We start from the raw sequence: 22,338 nt of genomic DNA on the forward strand, positions 1-22,338 counted from the left end.
AAAAGCTTTCCACAGGGGTAGATAGCAAATTTTGGGGAATATAATATGTTTTATATTTTGTGATCTCTCAGTATCATTAGGGACATCTGTGAACTTACTAATAATGTTTTGGGTATAAACAATTTTGGATAATACTGTAGGTTGAGTAAGTGTGTGTGTGTGTGTAAGCCACTGGTTGATGTCAGACATTTTCCTCCATACTCTGTCTGACTAGCTCAGTGATTGTCTAGACTGGTCTAGACTGGTCTTCCATTGAGCTCTGAGGATTCTTAGTCCCTGTTTACCACTGTGTTAGCCTATGGGCACACACATACAATCATACTGTAGAGTTATGTACACATGTAATTACATTCAACTTTTTATATGGGTGCTGGGGATCCAAAGTCAAATCCTTAAGGCATTTTAACAAACAAGCTACCTCCCCAGCCCAGGCTCAGTGCTCTTTATCTGAACTGCTTAGGAGTGCACATTTTGATGCTTTAGATTTTATAATGAATGTATAGATCTTGCCAGTTGAGTATCCCTGATCAAAAAGCAATTTGAGCATAAACCTCATACGCAAAGCTTCCAGAATTAGGAATATTTCGGATTACGGATGCTTATTACCTGTAATAACTAAATTGTTATGCAACATTTGCTTTTTAAGTATCAAACTACATTATGTTGATTCAATACATAAAATTCTTTGAAATAGACAGGTAATCTTGATTCTTATTTTACAGATAGAGGGGATATCTAAGAAACTTTATTAGGATGCCATGGGATTCATCTTCAAGGAGTCTTCCTCCTAAGCTGCTATACTACCTGCTTATAAAATAATACAGACTATATATTCTTTTATAAGAATGAAACCACAAAAAATGTATTATGGGAATAAAAGTCAATATAACGATAACATTGATAAAACTGTAAAGAATATAATTTTTAAATAATTTTGCTTCCATTTGGGGGGCAAGGTCTGGCTGCATTGCCCAGTCTGCCCTTATGCTGATGCTCCTCTTCCTCTGCCACCTGCAATTAGAGGCATGGACATGACAACTGATGAGTAGAGTTAGGAAGACTGGACAAATACGGGAGACTGAATCATTACAGGGCTGGGAGGAGAGCTTATGCTGGAGATTGTAGCTGTTCATTTTGTTTTGTTTTGAGACAGGTTTTCTCTGTGTAGCCGACTGTCCAGTAGACCAGGCTGGCCTAGAACTTAGAAATCTACCTGCCTCTGCCTCCCTAGTACTGGGACTGCACCACCCACCATTGTCCCTCCACCCCAGGGGTTGGAGATTGTATTTGTAAGAACTCTGTTCTGAGGAAACTGAATGTTACCGTATCATGGCGACTTCTCCTAAGTAATGCTTGGTCCTAAGTAATGCTTGGTAGTGTTCAGAATTAAGAGAGGAAATGACTTAGCTAAGATTAGATAGCACGGAACTCTCAGAGACAGGAAGGAACACTGATCAGAAGATTCAAAACAGAGCCAGAGCCTTTCCCATTCACTGTATTTTGTAACTGCAGACTCAGCCCTATTCTGACCCATAGAGATGCCTAAGAAAAGAATTGGTCTATAACTAAATCCCACAGTGGCAGTGACACAAGCACCTGCTTACTGCATGAGAGCTATGTAAAATTGGGTGGCTGCATGTGTACACCTGTGTATACCACATGCATACACCACACTACAAACGCATGCACACACACATACACACATCTACTTATAATTTGTAAGAACTGAATCAGTGATGCTTTAATCAAAAAGAATGTATATTAGATATGTATTCACATCCATCCCCAATAAAGAAATACAAACAAGCTTAAAAAAAAAAAAAAAAGATGGACATGCTTCTAGAATATTGTCTCAAGCTCAAGACAAGGTTTTAATATCCTCTCGGGGAGAGGAGCGACAGATTCTTCTCCACTCAGGGATCGTATGCTGGATTGACCGTGAAATTATCAGCTCCACGAGAGGGAAGAGAGTACCCCAGAGATGGAGGGTTTGACATTCAACTGCCCTTTAATGATGCACAGCAAACAATATATTATCACCAATGCTAAGGCTATTGCTACAGGGTATTGCCACATTTCTTGTTCATTCCATATATCATCTCTATCAAACACAAATAATAAATTGCTAATTACCAAAGAAATAAGCATAGCAATAAGTACATCATTCATTCATGGGTTTTACGACCTGAGTCCTTATGATGGTTTAGGTTTCCGGTCCAGAGTCCAGGAAGGTGGATGATCGGGAGTTGAGGAGGCTTGGTTGGCAGGCAGATCACGTTAGGCAGTCGTGGCGATCAGTGTGTGATGATGTGCTTGGTCGGGCTCCTCTTTTTATGCTCGATTTGACGTCACTGCTGATGTGTGCAGCCAATAAACATTTGTGTCTGGTTACTGCCAGGTGCTGACTTCATTACAGCTGGTTATCACTTATTCAAAACAACTTCTTTCTGTGCACAAATATTTTGATTCATAAGGTTTTAAAACAACTTCTGGTTATCACAGCACTTCAAAACAACTTCACTTCAAAAATTGTTTTCTTTCCTATTACAAGATGAAGTCAGTCCTGTTAGGGGCCTGCTCCTTACAAATATAAAGAACCTTTTCCTGCGTTACCTACTCACTGATTGACAGGAAAGTCACCAAGGGGGGTGGGGGGGCTGATATATAATTACCTTTTTCTTTTTTTAAAGAGCTGTTGGTGGCAGTTCCCTTTAGAGATGAGAAGGCTGGGGTGTAGTTCATAATCAGCAGTCCAGAAACACCTTCTAATTTCTGCCTTTTGTGTGAGATTTTTATTACTATAGGCATTTTCGTTTTTCACAATTTTAAAGGAGTTTCTTATACTATTATTATGGACCACTTTTAACACATTAAATATTTTACTAGTTCCTTGAGAATTTCATACAATGTATTTTGATCATATCCCTCCAACCCTCTCAGATCTACTCTCATCTCTGCCTCTCCCCACTCCCAACCCACAACTTTGTTTATTTGTTTGTTTGTTTGTTTCTTCTTAATAATCCATTAACTATACTTGGGTCCTACACTCCTGGGTGTGAGGCCATCCACTGGAGTGCAGTGGATATACTGGAAGCCACACCTTTACAGGAAACTGCTCCCCCCTCAACACCTGCCCATAGCTGCTCAGTTAAGGGTGAGGGCCCATGAACCCTTTCTCACTCCATGCTGATGTGTTGTCTGGCTTTTTCTTTGTATGTCTTATGCAGGCATCCACAGCTGCAGTCCTGCTATGTCCATAAGACCTGGTTTAGTTTGGATCTTCTACAATCACTCTGCCACCCTTTCCTGAGCCTCAGGGCAGGAGTGTGATAAAAGTGTTGTGCAGGTACAGTCATCTTTGTCTGCACTTTGATGTTGTGGTCAGCTTCTTTGCTAACCATTTTTCACTGCACAAAGAAACTTCCTCATGGGGTCTGTGAGCTACCCTTAACCTAGAAGTGGACTGAGCTGGCAGTTTCCTACTATGTTCCTTTAGGTTTACTTCTGTGTCCTGGGAACACCCCAGTCAGGACCAAACACCTGAGTGAACCGCCCTCTGGTGGAGTGAACCTTAAATCCAACCAGAAGGGAGTGGGCAGCCAAGAGCAATGTTAAGAGCCTGGACATTTGGAGATCTCTGGGATCCCTCTAACCAACAGTATGGGGGGAGGTACCCCACCCCTTGCACAGTGCTTTTTACTTGACAACTGGTGGCTTCTGGGATGACATAAACCAGTGTGGGAAGACTCAACAGTCCTCTCTTCTCTCCTCCCCTCCTCTCCTCTCCTCCCTCCCTCCCTCCTGCTCTTTGTCCCCTTGTATGTGTGTTTGTCTTTAGGAAGCTTATCAGATAGTTGGTTTCCACATGGCTCTTTCAAACATCTTTAGTGTTAATCATTCTTCTGTAAGGGTAGAAAATTTTAAATTGGCCAATATCTCAGAATAACATGGGACCGTGAACTTGTGAACTCCCAGGGAAGGGCCCCAGGGCAAGGACATACAAAATATTTCTGAAAACAGTCCCCCAGCTGTGTGTGCCAGATAACAGACAAGACCCTAGTTGCTTGGGGGCCATCAATCAAGAGAACTCCTGCCTAGAAAGTCCCTACTCCCCAGTCCCCCTCCCAGCCTGTGGTTTTTGCCTTTATAAGCTTGTGTGATTTTATGCTCAGGTATCTTCTCCTTCCCTCCTGTGAGAGGTATGAGATGAGCCCCAGCGGGCTGGTTCCTGAATAAAGCCTCTTGCTGTGTTGCATCAAGTGCCTACTTCAGTGGTCATTGGGGCGAGCGCAGGTCCTCGGGACTCGAGCAAGGGTCTCCCTCTTCGGGGGTCTTGCACGTGGGGGCTTGTCCGGGATCTGGTGGTCACTCCCTGCCCATGAACTCTATCTTGGAGGTAAGAAAGGTGCCAAAAGTGTCCGTTCTGTCTATCTGTCTTCTTTGGTGTTTGAAGCGCTTTTGATTTCGTAGTTGCCCAATCGCTCATGAGAGTTATAGGGCTGTGGTTGGTAGACGTGCCATGAGTGCCACAGGCTGCCGCCCTGGGAGGATCGAAGGACCAAGGATGCTTGGTGGTCTAAGTGAGGGGCCCTGGTCAATCGGATTGGGTCTTACAGATTTGGCGTGCCGCCTCTCAGCCATCACCACCGTCTGATTCACTTTCGTTTTTGTGGCTAAGTAGGCATGGCCATTTGTGTCTCTTCAGTGTTACTGGTTTACTTTTTTTGTTATTTGTGTTCTTGACTTTCGGACTGACAATGGGACAGACTGTGACCACCTCTCTTAGTTTCACTCTTGACCACTGGACTAAAGTGAAGCGTACGGCTCACTAGTTGTCGGTTGAAGTCCGGAAGGGAACTTGGCAGACTTTCTGTTCCTCAGAGTGGCCCACCTTTGATGTAGGGTGGCCACCTGAGGGGACTTTTGATCTGTCCATTATTCTTGCTGTTGAAGATACTGTTTTTCAGAGTGGACCAGGAGAATACCGTGGCAAGACCTAATTCAGAACCCGACCGCCCCCTGGGGTCGACCATGGGTCCGCCGACCACATAACCAGCCAAGCTCCCGAGTCTTGGCTGTTTAGAGTTCAAGCCCTTCTGAAGAGCCCTCCCAACTGGCTCAACTGAAGAAGATCTATCCCGATATTCAGGGGGATCTCCTCCTCCTTGACCCCCTTCCACCTTACCCCCCTGTTTTACCCCCAACAACTCATGCAGGTCCCTCAGCTCAGGAGGGCCCCTCAGCCCGCCTGCAGCTGAGGTCCCTCCAGGGCCAGCTCAGGGGACCCTCAGTCTCAGGGGAGCTACACCTGACATCTCGGTGGCACTCCTGCTGCATGGCTATGGGCCCCCAGCAGCGGCAGATGGCCAAGATGGCCAGGTACTTCAGCTACTTCAGTACTGGCCATTCTCGTCAGCCAGTCTTTATAATTGAAAGGCTAACCATCCTCCTTTTTCTGAGGACCCTCAGAGGCTCACGGGCCTTGTGGAGTCCTTGATGTTCTCTCATCAGCCCACTTGGGATGATTGTTAGCAGCCCCTCCATACCCTCTTCACTACTGAGGAGAGGGAAAGGATTCTGCTCAAGGCCCAGAAAAATGTACAGACGGCCGCCCCTCTTCCCAATGTCATAGATACTGGGTTCTCTTTCACCAGACTGAATTGGGACTTCAACACAGCAGAAGGTAGGGAGCGACTGACAGTCTATCGCCAGGCTCTTGTGGCTGGTCTCTGTGGGGCGGCCAGATGCCCCAATAATTTGGCTAAGGTAAGAGATTGTTCAGGGCACCACTGAGCCTCCCTCTGTGTTCTTTGAGCACCTCATGGAGGCCTTCAGGAGATATACTCCCTTTGATCCCTCTTGGAGGGCCAGAGGGCCTTAATGGCTATGGCTTTTATAGGTCAGTCAGCAATTGATATTAAAAGGAAGCTGCAGAGAATTGAAGGATTGCAGGATTTAGTAAAGGAGGCAGAGAGCCGGGCGGTGGTGGCGCACACCTTTAATCCCAGCACTTGGGAGGCAGAGGCAGGCGGATTTCTGAGTTCGAGGCCAGCCTGGTCTACAGAGTGAGTTCCAGGACAGCCATGACTACACAGAGAAACCCTGTCTCGGAAAAACAAAAAAAACAAAAACAAAAATAAAAAGTAAAGGAGGCAGAGAAGGTGTATCATAAAAGAGAAACTGAAGAAGAAAAAGATGAAGCAAAGAGAGGAGAGAGAAAATAAGAGAGACAGGAGGCAAGAAAAAAACCTGACTAGAATTTTGGCTGCTGTAGTGAGCAATAGAGATAGAAATCTGACTAGAGATAGGCCTAGAAAGCCAGGAAACCTGGGCAGCTGACTCTGGGGCAGCACCTGACTGTCATTGCTCCCCATGCTCGTGAAAGCATAATAAGATAAGCACCAGAACGCTGGCTTTCAAACACCTGCATGACCCACTACCAAAGCCTACTGCTGAATGGAGACCATATCCAGTTCAAACCACCCCACACACACATTATACTCAACCCTGCCACCTTGATACTGGACACTGATCCCTACTCCCCTGTCACTCATGACTGTCAAGAAATCCTAGCTGAGGAAATGAGGGTCCGACGGGACTTGCGAGATCAACCCCTGCCAGATGCCCAACTAACATGGTTCACAGATGGAAGCAGCTACATAATTGAAGGTAAAAGTGTGGCAGGGGCAGCAGTGGTGGACCAGGAACAGACCATCTGTGCTAGCAGCCTCCCAGAAGGGACCTCTGCTCAGAGGGCAGAACTAATCGCCCTCACCCAGGCTTTGCGACCTTTTCAGGGTGAGTGGGAGCGTTCCCCACCAAGAAAGAAACAACCGCCTTGTAGCCAAGAAGATACTAGAAGAAATTTTCCCCCGGTTCGGGATGCCCAAGGTAATTGGGTCAGATGATGGTCCCGCCTTTTTTTGCCCAGGTAAGTCAGGGATTGACTAAAACATTGGGGTTTGATTGGAAATTACGTTGTGCATATAGACCCCAGAGCTCAGGCCAGGTTGAAAGAATGAATAGAACTTTAAAAGAGACCATGACTAAATTGTCTGTAGAAACTGGCTGTGCAGACTGGACAGTCCTCCTTCTCTTAGCCCTGTTCCGAGTCCAGAACATCCCTGCTATATTTGGGTTGACCCCTTTTGAGATCCTTTTTGGAACACCTCCTCGTTTGAGCATGATAACTGACCAGATAGAACCTGTCTGTCATAGTAACAATAATTTGTATGCCAGGCTGAAGGCACTTGAGGTGGTACAGGAGGAGGTGTGGATGCAGTTGGCCAAAGCCTACACACCAGGAGACCTACAAGTGCCTCACCAGTTCCAGGTTGGGGACTCCGTGTATGTGAGGCGACATCAGGTGTCCAATCTTGAACCCCGCTGGAAGGGACCCTACCTGGTGCTCCTGATCATCCCAACAGCGATTAAGGTTGATGGCATCTCCGCGTGGATCCATGCGTCTCATGTTAAACCTGCACCTCTGCTGGACCCTGAATGGAAAGCAGAAAAGATGGACAACCCCCTCAAGCTTCGATTTCGTTGTGTGGCTGCTTCTACTGACCCTCCCCCAGCTAAGTGAGGCTCTTAATCCCCTGTCCCTCAAAAGCTGACCTGGCAGATTTCATCACAAACTGGTGAGGTGGTGTGGTCTACCTCCAAAGTAGCTCCACCACAAACCTGGTGGCCCGACATGGTCTTTGACCTCTGCCTACTGATCACCGGATTAGACTCATGGGATATCCCAGTTTGGCCCAGGTAAGTTACCAGTGCTATCAGAGGCCACCCACCTCCAGCGAACTGCTTCCTTGGGTTGTGCCAGACCCTGTTCACGATGCCAGCTGAGGATGGCTCCTTTCTATGTGTGCCCCCACAACGGACGTAACAGGGAGATGGCTAGACGCTGTGGAGACTTAGAGAGCTATTATTGCAAGGAGTGGGGATGCGAGACCTCTGGAGAGGCCTATTGGCACCCCTCTTCATCTTGGGACTTGATTACGGTGTCCCGAAGCCACTCTGAGCCCACTCAGTGCCCCCAGAGAGGGAGGTATGTGCCATCCTCTAATGCCACTTGTAACCATGAAGGGCAATGCAATCCTATAGTCATCCGCTTTACTGAAAAAGGTAAATCATTCACTGACTGGATCCAGGGGCGCAGGTGGGGGATCCGGTTTTATGTGACTGGTACCGACCCCAGAGTTGTGTTCTCCATGCAGTTAAAAATAGAAAGCCCAACCTCGGGCCAAACCAGGTCCTGAGATCCACCAGTGTTCTAAGGACCCCACCTCCTATCCTTAGACCTCCTGCTCCTGCCCCATCCCCTTCATCCCCCAGTCTACCCTCTCCCTTGCCCTTCACTTCTCAACCCATGTTCTCAGGCACAAGCCAACCCATGCTTAACCTGATCCAGGGGGCTTTCCAGTTTTAAATGCCACCAACCCTGAAGTTACCAAGTCTTTTTGGCTATGCTTTGCCTCAAGTCTCCCTTACTATGAGGGTGTGGGCATAGTGAGGTCTTTTAACAAGAGTTTCGAACACCAGACTTGCAGCTGGCAGAGCTCCAAAAAGCTGACCCTAACTGCTGTATCTGGAACTAGCACCTACATAGGTAAAGTACGCCCAAGACAAAAACACCTTTGCAATCATACTGAGACCATCACAGATTCTGGTTCAAATCACTATTTAGTACCACCCCCAGAGGGATGGTGGGCTTGCAACACAGGGTTAATTCCTTGTGTTTCAACCTCAGTCTTTAACCAGACCCAAGGAGAATTTTGTGTCCTGGTTCAGTTAGTTCCCAGGCTCATCTACCATGAAGATACCTCTTTTATTGATGAACTTGATCACCACACTAGACATAAAAGAGAACCAGTCTCTCTGACCCTGGCCGTTCTTCTGGGAGTGGGAGTTGCAGCAGGGATTGGCACAGGCACAGCAGCTCTAATACAGACACCACAACATTATGAGAGCCTCAGGGCAGCTATGGACAAAGACCTTAAGACTATAGAACAGTCCATCTCTAAGCTAGAAGAATCCTTGACCTCCTTGTCTAAAGTGGTGCTCCAAAATAGGCGAGGCCTAGACCTGTTGTTTCTGAAAGGGGGAAGCCTGTGTGCAGCACTCAAAGAGGAATGCTGTTTCTACGTCGACCACTCTGGAGTAGTAAATGATTCCATGAACAAGCTTAGAGAGAGGCAAAAGACAAGAGAGATGAGAGATCGAGAAGCCCACCAAAGTTGGTTTGAAAGTTAGTATAGCCTATCCCCGTGGTTTACCACGCTGGTAGCCACCCTTACGGGGCCCCCCTCCTTATTCTCCTCCTATTACTCACTCTGGGACCCTGCATCCTGAATCAATTGGTAGCTTTTGTTAGAAAAGGGTGAAGACAGTACAAGTATTGATGCTCAGACAACAGTATCAGTCACTTCGTTGCAGGGAAGAACCAGAAGTTTATTTACAGGCAGAAACCGAAGTTCAATGATTAGAACTTACCAAAAGAAAAAGGAGGGAATGTAAGAGTGAAAATTTTTAAATTGGCCAATATCTCAGAATAACATGGGACCGTACACTTGTGAACTCCCGGGGAAGGATCCCAGGGCAAGGACATACAAAATATTTCTGAAAACTGCAGCTGTGTGTGTGCCAGATAAGAGACACGACCCTAGTTGCCAACGAACCATATCCTGACCACCTGGGAGCCATCAATCAAGAGCACTCATACCTGGAAAGTCCCTATTCTCCAGTCCCCCAGCTGTGTGTGCCAGATAAGAGACACGACCCTAGTTGCCTGGGGGCCATCAATCAAGAGTGCTTCCATCTAGAAAGTCCCTACTCCACAGTCCCCCTCCCAGCCTGTGGTTTTTGCCTTTATAAGCTTGTGTGATTTTATGCTCGGGTCTCTTCTCCTTCCCTCCTGCGAGAGGTATGAGATGAGCCCCAGCGCACTGGTTCCTGAATAAAGCCTCTTGCTTTGTTGCATCAAGTGCTGACTTCAGTGGTCATTGGGGCAGCATCGGTTCTCGGGACTTGAGTGAGGATCTCCCTCTTCAGGTGTCTTACACTTCTAAGTCCTTTCTCTGATTATGAGCATTTTAAAGAATACTTTTAATTCAGTATTATAAATTATATGAAAAAAATTTATCCTAACAGTTACTCAGTAGGTTGACATTGACGTTAAAAGTGGACTCGGGCTAGACAGATGAATCAGCACTTATGAGCACTGGCTGTTCTTCCAGAGGACAGAGGTTTGACCCCCACCTACACAGCGGCTCAAACCATATGTAACTCTAGCTGCAAGAGACCTGTGACCTATGCTCTTTTCTGGCCACATGGACACCAGATACTTATGGGATGTGTATAAACAAAACCCCATGCACATAAAATAAAGATAATAAGACTAACAAGAGAAGTTCCTCAGCTCCACATGACAGTATTGTCACATGACTGAAAGAGTGGTGGTGAATGGAGCCCATGCTTCTGTGCGTCTATGGGAATGCAATCGAGCTGAAGGTGAGGCTGTGGGACATGCTGCTTTACCTTCTGTCTCACATGTCTACATCTGTGGACATTTCCTCCTAGGTATGACGAAGTTTTCCTGAGGGAGGAAGGAAGGAAGTCAGCTCAAATTATAGGAATTGCTGTACATGGGACAGTGTGGAAGGCCTGAAGGTCTCTACGAGATACAAACAGGGAAGAACCTGGTTGTTTGTATACCTCTTCATCTGGAAAGTCACACATCTGACCTCAGAACTCCCTGCAGCAGTTAGTTATCAGCTGCAGGGTATTGCCATTGACAGACTTAGTGGTGACTGTTAGGGTCATGTGCTTGTTGTACAGTGGAATTTGTGGTTTTACACATTTTCTATACAAATGTGGAATATATGTAATTTGTTCAGTGTTTTTGCACTGCTTGGGAAAAATGGCAAATCTGTTTGAACCAGGACTCACTTTAAAAAAAAAAAAATGGTGTCATTGAGAAGAGATTATTTTTTTGTTTTTTGAGAGCCAGGATGCTCTGAATACAATGAGACTGTTAAGTTAGCAGCCGTGAGTTCAGGGAGGAATACAGTTTATCATATTGGGACTGTAAATCATGGTCCTTGGTAAGAACAAGGCTTACCCTTTATCCTGTATGTCTGGACCATCATCAGGACCTGTGTAGAACTTTGCAGTCTGTCAAGTCCCAAAGAGTATAAGCATGCTTATGGACTCTAGGGTGCTGGTATGAGCCATCTAATCTTGCTCTGGTTTTGTTGTTGGTTGGTTGTTTTTAATAAGGACATGGGATTTTTGTACTTAGAGGGCTTATAGCTGATGTGGAGCTGGAGTAGTGGCTCAGCAGCCAAGAACACTTAATGCTTTTCCAAGGATCTGGGTCCTGTTCACAGCACCCTGGTGCTTACAGCCTCTTTTAACTCCTGTAGACCCAGCTCCAGGGGACTTAACCCATCTTCTGGCCCCTCAGCACCTGTATGTGAGCGCGCACGCACGCGCACGCACACGCACACACACGCGCGCGCGCACACACACACACACACACACACACCGCTAAAATGGCTAAATGTGATGAGACAGAAAAGAATTTTTGTATTTTTAATAGTCTTTTTATTGTTATACTTATAAAAACAAATCAAACTATGTAGAAATGATAGCCCAAAAATATGCCCCACACTTGAGAAGAAATGATTCTGGGCATTCAGACTAGCCTATTTTTGGTGTTTGGGCAGTTCTAGAAGTGTCTAAAGTAGGGAGACAGTTTATAATTGGCTCAGATTAAAGACAAACCACTTTAGGAAGGGTCTGTGCTTGAGTCTTCCAGTTACTTGTGCTGTAAACTCGATACCTTCCTTGGGGGAGAAGAGAAACTAGAGATTAAACAAGGACCTTCCACATGCTAAGAATGTATTCTACAACAAGCATGCTAACTGAGAGCTGAGCTACACCCTACCCTCTGGGAGCATTTTAAATTAAATTCCTGCCTGAAAGGTTTTTAAATTTATTTTCTGGTTTTGTTTTTGGCCTTGCTGACAGTATGAACTCAGGTTGCAAAGCTTTGTTAGCGTATTAACTCTTTCCTTTTTAATCCTTACGTGTGTGCAAGTGCATGTCTGTGTATGTGGTGGTTTTCTGTGGGAGGGGAGAACATGCCCCACAGCTTGTGTGTGTCAGAGGACAGCTCTGGCTATTAGGCCTTGCCTGTTACCTTAAGAGTGAATTTCTCTGTGGGGTCTGTACACCAGACTAGCTGGCCTGCAAGCCTTTAGGGACTCTCCTGTTCCACTGTAGGAGTGCTAGCATCACAGACTTGAAGCACCCAGCTTTATGTGTGTTCTGCTATTCAATCTCCACTTTCTCATGCTTTCCTGTCAGACAATCTAACCATTGACCCATCTTGCCAGCCCCAAAGTATCAATTTTTATATAAAAATCTCTTTGTGATCTAGTGACTCCAGAGAAATTAGCTTCTTTTGTGTTATTTATTTTCTGTTTTGAAAGTGTTTAAAATGTATATTTATTACTATTACGTGTGTGTCATGAGGATTGCTTATACCACAGCATGAATGTGGAGGTAGAAGGCAGCTCTGTGGCGTTGGCTCTCCTCCGCCTGCCTTCTGTGGGCTCTGGGGAGTGAACCCGGCTCCCTTGGCAGGAGCTTCTACCCACTGAGTCATCTCACCCAGCCATTGTCAATTTCTGACTGATAGGTTTATTTTTCATTCATTCTTTGTTGCATCTTTAGTCTTTATGTTCTTCCAGCTTTTCTATGCTTGGAATATTTAGTTCTTGTGGTGCACAAAAAAATAGTACATTATAACGAACAGAGGCTGAAGTTTGACCATCAGATACTTGCTCAAACCCTTACCATCCATTTCAGAAACTGTTCATACTCATGACAGACACTTAATAAACCCCAGGTCATGCGAGGCATTCCTTTGTTGATTTCTCTTTGATGATCTTCAACTTAATTTGCATAATATTCATTCATTAATTAAAATTATAATTCTGTAGCCCTAAGTCAAGCCTAGTAGGCATTAGAGATGGGCCACACAAATGGTATGTAAATGAATACTCATTGTAAACACTGATGCCTTTCAAACGTTTATTTACTTTAAGCCATCTTTGAATCATCTAAACAACAAACAAGATCTGCTAAACTCACTCACTTTTGGAGAGTGTGAGGGTTTGTATATACTTGGCTCAGGGGGTGGTACTTTTAGGAGGTGTGGCCTTGTTGGATTAGGTATGTCACTGTGGGCATGGGCAATGAGACCCTCCTCCTAGCTGCCTGGAAGCCAGTCTTTCCCTGGCAGCCTTTAGATGAAGATGTAGAACTCTCAGCTCCTTCTGCACCATGCCTGCCTGGACACTACCATGTTCCCAACTTTATGATAATGGACTGAACCTGTAAGGCAGCCCCAATTTAATGTTGTCCTTAGAAGAGTTACCTTGGTCATGATGTCTGTTCAACAGCAGTTAAATCCTAACTAAGACAGGGGGAAGGGTTTATTTTTATTGTGTGTGTATAAGTGTTTTGCTGGCATATCAGTGTGCCATGCATGTGTATCTGGTGCCCTTGGAGGTCAGAAGAGGATGATAGTCCTCAGGAACTAGAGTTATGGATGGTTATCAGCCATGTTAGGTGGGTGCTGGGACTGAGCCTGGATCCTCTACAAGGTCAGCAAGTACTCTTAACCACTGAGCAGCACCCATCTCTCCTCACATGTAGGCTGCCTGCATTGCCATCTAGTAACTAAATGACCTTGGGCAAGTTACTTCTCAGTTATTGTATGCTTGTCAGAGATGAGTACAGCTCACAGAGAAAGAGATCACCATTCCAGCTGAGGTGTCTGGACCAGGCAAACTTGACTTCTGATCAAGAGGATATATGCTCCAGAAGAGCCAGCACACACCAAGGCAGGAAATGCATTTGGCTTTTAGTCTAAAGGTGGTGGCTGAGTTTTTCCCATGGGCTAGGATGCGACCTCACATTCTTATGCAACTGGTGGTCCAAAAGGCTGGTGCAAGGAAATGAAGCATGACTTCAGGCCATCAGATTCCTAGAGTGGAGCAGTGGGGGCCAGGGATTGAAACATCTGTACAAAGTCTTACAAGGTGGAGGACATAAAGATTCATTCATTCATTCATTTACTTATGTTGGTTTTTCAATAGAGACTTTTCGTCTGTGTAGCCTTGGCTGTCTGGAACTCATTTAGACCAGCTTGACCTCAGACATCTTCCTGCCTCCGCCTCTCCAGTTCTGGGAATAAAGGCGTGCGCCACCTTGGAGATAAGGATTTTAGTTCTTTGTCTTACATGTAAGTTTTATTGTATTTGATGAACAGACTCATATTTGATATTTCTTTTTTTAGCTTAATAATTTTTTTGAAATTCTTTGACATTTCTTTTGGAAAAATGAAAACTAGACGTCTCTCACTCCTTTCTGGGATCACCATTGTGTTTTGTTCTCTGGGTTGGACTGTGTTAGATGCCGTGTACAAATGGGTCAATAAGGTGTTGCCTTTGTGTCTGGCTTGTTTCACTTAACACTGTATCTCCAGGGCCATTAATATAGCGCACACCAGAATCTGATGCCTTTGAGACTCTTAGGTTGTTAAATGTTGCCATCTTTTTTTTTTTCTTTGTTTTAGACAGTGTGTTCCTTTGTCGCCCAAGCTAGCCTCAGACTCATACTCTTCATGCTTTGGCCTCGACTAGTGTTAGGATGAGAAAGATACACTGGCCTAGGGACCCCCATGAGGGGCTGCTCTCAGTTCTGGATGCATGTCTGGACGTATAATTGTCCCTTATGACGCTGACAGTTACCACTCACCTCCTCCCTTTTAAAAGTTGAATGATTGCCATTGGCGGCCTTTGTAATTTCTCTGCATTCCTGGCCAGCTCAGGTGCTGTTGTGTGCTTCTCAGGACTTTTCTTCAACAGGCGTGTGGTAACATTTCTCACAAGTGATGTTAATCATGTGATCAGTCTTATTTAATTTTTCTATATGATTTTTTCCTGCATATTATTAGCAACCAATGTAACTTCAATATAGGACCATGCAAAACATCAAACTTGATCAAACACTTAATCAAGTTTGCTCTGAATTTATTACCTACTGATGTCTCTTGCCAAGATCCATCTTACTGTAATGGGGACTTTTTTCTTCAAAATGTACAAAAACTAGTTTTAAAGTTAATGATGAATTACATTCAATAGATGATTTTCAATGTCATGAGATCATTAAATATATTTGTATGTAAGTATATAAGATATAAGATAATCTGATTCTATACACCTTTTACATAAATGTCATCGAAGGGTTAAGTTGCTTCTGGGCTTCTGGAATTTAATGGGCGTTATAGGTAGTTCTTTAAGTCACTTCATACTTTTTAAACCCGAAGTTACATTTACATTTATAGTTAATGTTCTTATACTTCTTAATCTATGACTTGTTTACAGTATAATCTGTTTTCCTGCGAATCAGCTGTTCAGTGAATGACCTATCATAACATTTACTTAATTGAGGTAGAAGGAGAACACGTTTTATAATATACAATAAATTTGGAACTAGAATGGGAAATAGAAAAGCTTTCACTTTTAAAGCATAAATATTCTTTGTGTGTAACCAAACCTGATTTGTCTGGAACAATTGGTATCTCTAGTGGATTTCTAAGGCAGTTTTCTCAAGCAATACACAGATTAGATAGAAACTTCTCTGATAAAAATATGGGAAAATGCTGTATAAAAAGCTTTTAGAATATCTTTAGCATGACTGAATTGGCACCAAAATAAGAGAATAATATGACCCACCAGATAATGAGAAAGTGCATCTGCACAGGGTAAGTGAACCCTGTCTATTGCTGAAGTTGTCTTCTGGTCCTTCTTGGTTCAGACCATGGGCTTTAAGGAGGAAGATGCTGCTTACATGGCAAAGAGAAGACGGAGTTCGGGCTATGAGTCAGAAGTTCAAGCATTGCAGTATACAGAAAGGATGCCTAAAGCGTCAAATGTTGCATGGATGGCTTAAGAAAATAACCAGCTCTTCAGACCAACTTCAGACCTGCACTCCCAAGTTTAACTTGGCTTTCTATCGAGTAGACCTGTAGCTGTAAAGGGCACACCACTTGGCTCCCAGTGGTGTTGCATGCTGTATATGCACACGCGCCAGTTAATTTTTAACATGCTGTGACTAGCTCAAAGGCTGGGCAAACTTTCCCTTGATAGCAAATGTTTCCCTCCGGGACTCCCAGGATTCCTAAACCTTCCCCTCCTACCCCAGGCCCAATCCCCTAATTATCCACTTCCTGGAATTCTTACATGGCTGGTTGGCTTTCTCTCTCACAGCTCTTATGTTCTATCCTTTTCCAAGTCATAGCGATCCTCTCTTCTCTTCCTCCTTCCCCTCTCCCCAGTCTTAGCCCATACAAATCTAAGGGTCCAGCTCCATCTCCCTTTGTCCAGTCATTGGCCACTGGCATCTTTACTGATCGATCAGAAATCAACTGGGACAAGGACCTTCAGCATTTGGATTCACAGATTCCCGATTTGGGAGCCAAATTAATTCAAAGCATTGGAACTAATCCCCAACATAGACCTGTCCTGAGAACTTTCCATTACAGCACTTGCTCATGTGAACTTCAAGTCTGAATTCATACCCAACCCCCACCCCACCCCCAGAAGAAGGCTCCATCCAAACGTTTGTTTTAATGGGGTCTGGATGTTGCAGAGACCTACTAAGAATGCACAGAAATCACCTTTGAAGAAGAGTCCTTCGTTTGTGACGTCTGAAGTCAGAGCAGAGGCTTTCCCATGGTAGGAAGCACTCCACCATTGAGCCACATTCCCAGAAGAAAATGATTTAAATTAACGAGCCACTGCAAACAGGTAGCAGACCCCACAAATGACAAAGATTGATCTCTGAAATTATCAAAGAAGAAAAGTAAGTTTGATGAGAGACTTTTCTGTTACCGGGTTAGAATATGCTGCCAGAAAGCTACTTCTTGAACAAAGGCTTTGCTTCCGTTTACCATTCCAGAGGACAGAGCCCACCAAGGTGGGGAGGCCAGGCAGCTAGAGCATGAGGCCTACCCAGCAGTTAGGAAGCAAAGAAATCACATTTCATCTGCACACAGGAAATAGAACAGGAAGTGTGGCTAGGCGCTACCCTCAAAGCCTGCTGACCTCCTAAAGGTTACAGAACATTCTTGAATAGCTGGTGGGTGAATGACCAAGATTCAAACACAGGAGCCTCTGAGAAAGTGGAAGTCATGTCCGTTGAGCCTGGAGAACAGAAAAGTAGTCTGCCTTCTACCTGCCTCAGGGCATGGCCTCGAGGGAGGCTTATCCCGTGCTGCTGCCTCTGGTCGAGCTGGTGCTGGGCTTCAGGGAGACACTGCACCAGGGGTGGGAAAGTGTAGTCTGAGATGGGAGAAAGCTGAAGCTACTATTCCCTGGCGTCTGGGCCCCCAGTTGCTGCTGGAGAACCACACAGAGAAGTCGGAAACGAAGTGACAGGAGTCCACAGGCCCACAACAGCAGTCCAGAAGAGTTGGGAGCAGAGTCAGGGGCTGCAGGCTGAGGACAGCATCCAGCCTGGGGCCAGGGGGAACGGGGAGCTCTGGCTTAGCTCTGCAGTGCTTGTCCTTAGCTTTGTGGTGGTTGTAGCTGGAAGCCCAGAGAAGCCTTCTATAGGAGAATTAGGCTGCAGCTCGATAGTCGAATGCCTTCTCCATGGCTCCCCATTGCTCTAAACTGTTCATTGACTATTCATCAAGGAAAATGGCTGCATACCGTACTGTACCCACTTCTCAGGGTGGACCTAAGATTAAATACCCATTGCAGGGAGAAATGTCTAGGAAGGGAAGCTGATTGGCTAAGCCCTTGTGGCCTCTAGGTACCTCACTAGCATGGAGAACTCTGTCCTGTGCCTACATGATCACAGGCCACGCTTCCTTATGTGGTGAGTATGGCATGTGTTCCAGGCCAGGAATCCGTGCCCACCAAGACTCTGGGTCTCAGACCTGCTCTACCTTACCAAGCTTCCTGTCATGATTTTTTGTCCCACAGAGAAGCAATACTAAAAAGCAGTAACAGCTGGGAAATTTCTTGAACCCAGGTCCTCTGGAAAAGCAGCCAGTGCTCTTAACTGCTGAACCATCTCTACGGCCCCATAAACACAAATTGTGTCTTATAAAATCAAATTCTAAGATTCTGAGAAGAAATCTGTTGATTGTGGTTTTGTTTTCCTCTTGTGGTAGAGTCTTGATGCATACATAGCCTGCACTGACTTAAAAGTCACAATCCTATTGCAGAAGACCCAAGTTTGGTTCCTAGCACCCACATCAGGCTGCACATAGCCATCTGTGTATCCATCTCCACAGATGCCATGCCTTCTGGTCTCTGAAGGCACCCAGAGATACACATACATACATATGAATAAAACTAAAAGAGATATTCAAAAATGGACTCTTTTAAGCCTTTGGATTATGCCTTAATATTTCTGGTTTTCTTGTGGTTTTGTTGTGTATGTTTATGTACCTAAAGAATGTAAACAGGGGCTAAAGGCATGGCCCAGTAGTCAAGCGTGCTTGCTAGTGCTCTCTTGGGCCACCTGGGTTCAGATCCCAGCATCCACCATTTGTAATTCTAGTTCTAGGGGATTGCACGCCTTCTTCTGGCCTCTGATGGCACCGCATCCACATGGCACATGTATATACATGCAGGAAAAGCTCTCCTGTACATAACATAAAAATTTTAAAAGACTGTAAATAGACATGGCACCATATGGATTGGGCAACTTGTAATTTTAGAAGTTTACTTTTCTAAAGTGTATGTATGTAGAGAGACAGAGAAATACATACACCAAAGTTTGGGGTGGAAGGGAGGGAGAGGGAGAGAGGAAGAAGAGGAGGAGGAGGAGGAAGAAGAGGAGGAGGAATAGGGAGGTGGGAAGGGAGGGAGAGAGAGAACAATGAGAACACAGACAAGAGCATGGGCATGCCCAGTTCACCTCCAGCCTTAACTTGCTAGTTGAGGATGACCTTAAGCTCCTGACCCTTCCACCTCTGCCTCCCAAGTTCTAGGATTACAGGTATGAGCCACTGTGCCAAGCAAGCTACATTAACTTTATAGAATTCAGGGGTGCTGAATAATGTTCTTAGATGCTCACAAGTTGTCACAAATGGTTCCAGACATAACCATGGTTTCTCTAGTCTTAATACAAACAAGACCCACATTGTTCCTACTTGTAGATATCTACAAAATTCACTAGGTTTCCTTGGTGCCTTTCAAGGCTGGAGTCTATTGTGTGTTGTTGTTCGCTTGTTTACTATTTTTTAAATTGTGTGTGTGTGTGTGTGTGTGTGTGTGTGTGTGTGTGTGTGTGTGCATGTGTGTGTGCATGCAGGTATGTAAGAGGCCAGAGGTGTTGGATCGCTCTGGAACTGGAGGGACAGGCAGTTGGCTATGGGCTGCCCACTGTGGGTGCTGGAAAAGGAACTCTTACCCTCTTCAGCAGCAGTATACCAATGGCTGGGCCACCTCCCCAGCTATGATTGAGTCCTTTTAGTGACACTACGTAGCTCAGCCCTTTGCCATACAAAATCTAAGAAAGATCACGCCTTAGGCGCTTTTCCGTTTTCAGAAGTTTCTCATAGAGATGCTTGTGAATATGTCCATTATAAATCTTCCCACTCTCCCTCCCTCACCTTGCTTTTCTTCCCTCACTCTTCCTCTTTCCTCAGGTCTCGTGGACTAGAGAGGATTCGAATGACCTGACTATATGTAGTTCAGAGCCACATCTTTCCTTAACCGAGTAGGGTTTCGGCTTTTAGGTGAGACTTTGTAGTGGTTCATCTTCCGTCAGAGTGAGTTTTCCTCCTATGATTGCTCAGCTTTTTCTGTAAACAAGCAGCTGCTAGGTGTGTGTGCTTGATTACAACCCAGGGGCAGGTTATAACGGTTAAGCAAGAACCCACACTGCAGTGGGAACTTGGGAACCATAGCCTATTGTGTTGTGCTGACCAGATACTGAGATTATCAGTTTATAAGGAGAGATGACTGGGCATGATGGTGCTTGCCTATGATTAACCTGACCTACATAACAGTTTTAGGTCGGTCATTGCTACATAGTGAGATGACTGTCCCAGGGTTGGGGGGGGGGGGGTGGTAGTTACCGCTCACGGTTTCTGTGTGGTTGGCTAGCGTTCCCTGTAGGGTTTTTGAGAAATAGCATTTCATAGCAGTCATGTTACAGAGGAGGCCTGTTAATGACAGCTTGAAAACAGAGAGAAGAAAGGCAGCTTCTCACCACCTTGGAAGTGTGCCCTAAAGTCGTACCTTCCTTTTAAAGAAGTTATTTATTGGTGTGGGGGTCCAGGTATGTGTAGACACTGGAAGATACCTTTAAGGATCTTTTTCTCTCCTTGTGCCTTTGCTTGGGTTCCAAGGATTAAATTCAGGTTCACACAGCAAGTATCATGCCCCCACACCCCCAGCCATCTCTCTGTGCTTCTGTTCTTTATTTTTGTTCTACAGCTAGTTTGTTGCTGTTTGTATCTACTTGACATGTATTTATTAAAAACAGGTCTCCTATTGACAGTCTCTCCTGAGTAGTCATTTTATCAACATTAAACCTAAGCCAATGTGTTTTGTCGCCTGTTGTTTGAGACATGATCTCATGTAGCCCAAGTTGGCCCTAAACTCTCCAGGTAGCAGAGAGTGACCTTGAAGTCCGTGTTCTCCAGCATCCCCCTTCCTAGTGCTGGAATTACAAAGGCATAGCACAGCCCTGGTTTCTGTGGTGCTAGGGACCAAACTCGGGCTTCGTACATAGTAGGTAAGTGTTCTTTCCTCTGACAGGACAGGGTTTTTGAGACAGGGTTTATCTGTGTAACCCTGGCTGTCCTGGAACTCACTCTGTAGGCCAGGCTGGCCTCAAACTCATGGAGATCTGCCTGCCTCTCCCTTCCAAGTGCTGGGATGAAATGAGTGTGCCACTGCACCTAATCTTTTAATTTGGGCCAAAATCTGATTTGTGAGCTATATTATACTTGGGTCAGAGGAGTCTACATTTTCCAAATTATGTAGAAACTCTAGCCCATTAATGGAGGACAAACCAAGAACTGAGAAGGGAGTCATATATTGAATGACTCCAGTGTTTTGAGGAAAGTCTCAACTACCTCCTTCAGTCTAAGATACACATCAATCTTCAGAACTTACATACTCTGGAGACTCTGGTAGACTCCACTCATAGTGAGCCAGCTATCCGTGATTAACTTAGTATCTTGCTTTTTTTAGGGAATTAGCCCTCACAGGAGAGACAGTGTCTGAACAGCCGTACCCAAGGGGATGGAGACACTCTCAGTAAGTGGTAGCTAGTTCAATATGACAGAGCCTGAGTGTTCCCAGGAGCAAAGAGCAGCAGGTGTTTCAGTAAGCCTGCCTCATTTAGGAACATGAGATTGTCATGGCAATAGCTGTAGTAGAAAATTCTAGAAGCTACAGTAAAAAATTGTAGAGGCTACAGTAGAAAATTCTAGAAGCATCTCCTTTGCCCTTCTCAGGAATACAGTCATGGAGAGAAGCCAGATTTCACCTCTTTAACCTGGAAAGCTCTGAAGTCACAGAAAATAATGAAATGCAGAAATAAAAAAATTAGTATCTTTATAATGGCATTCTTCAGTTATGTTTATAAAAAGCTCTCTGGCTTAGAATTGTGCCAGTGCGTGGTACTTGTTAACAAATATTACCTCGTTTCATCCAGTGTGTCTGTGAATTAATAACCCCAGCTAGCATTAAGTGGTTCAAAGGAGATGAGTACTGTGGAGGTTCATTAAGTGGAAGTGTATTTTACTCAGGGAGTAGATTCAGGAATTTCACATCCGCAGACTTTCCTTAGATACCCATCTGTTAATGCCCAAGAGTACTATGAGACACGGGTGTTAATGGCTTCTGTTGAAAATCTGTAATGTCTCTAAGTATATACTTGAAATCCTAGACTCATATTTTTGTAGCTGGGATGTTGTGGATAGCCCTGGTCTTATATTTTGATGCTAATTCTGCTTTTTTGGGAGGGGCTGCAGATGAGGAGTGAATCAGTACACAGATGACTTGTGAACCTTCTGCCCACCTTAATTTGTAGAATAAAGGCTAGAGCCGGTGATTAAGCAGTAGAAGGGGAGGTAGATCGAAGAGTTTGGGGGAGAGTGGAGGACACCAAGGAGGAAGAGGTGGAGGAAGGACAATGGAGGAGAAGCACTGGGCCTGGAAAAAACACAAGTTATTATAAGGGATCTCATGGATGAGGACTAGAGTAGTGTAGTGGTGAATCTGCCCG

At 44.9% G+C, this 22,338-nt stretch overlaps 1 protein-coding gene across 20 annotated transcripts in view; it reads left to right on the plus strand.

The window, feature by feature from the left end:
• The window catches only part of Cep57l1 (centrosomal protein 57 like 1), a 74,290-nt gene that overhangs the window by 24,652 nt on the left and 27,300 nt on the right, over nucleotides 1–22,338 (plus strand). For 5 of the 20 annotated variants that reach the window (XM_076916974.1, XM_076916973.1, XM_076916979.1 and 2 more), the window contains one exon: nucleotides 3,228–3,346. The exons of 11 other annotated variants lie outside the window; for them this stretch is intronic. Coding sequence is in view for 2 of the 9 variants with exons in the window: in XM_076916965.1 (XP_076773080.1) it covers nucleotides 21,351–21,365 (15 nt within the window). In the remaining 7 variants the exon portion in view is untranslated. Of the gene's footprint in view, nucleotides 1–3,227; nucleotides 3,347–19,744; nucleotides 19,835–21,299; nucleotides 21,366–22,338 lie in introns of all 20 variants that reach the window. 4 more of the 20 variants (XM_076916965.1, XM_076916964.1, XM_076916968.1 and 1 more) reach the window with 3 other exon arrangements.

This window comes from Arvicanthis niloticus, chromosome 20 (assembly GCF_011762505.2).
Source record: "Arvicanthis niloticus isolate mArvNil1 chromosome 20, mArvNil1.pat.X, whole genome shotgun sequence".
NCBI classification, from domain to species: domain Eukaryota; kingdom Metazoa; phylum Chordata; class Mammalia; order Rodentia; family Muridae; genus Arvicanthis; species Arvicanthis niloticus.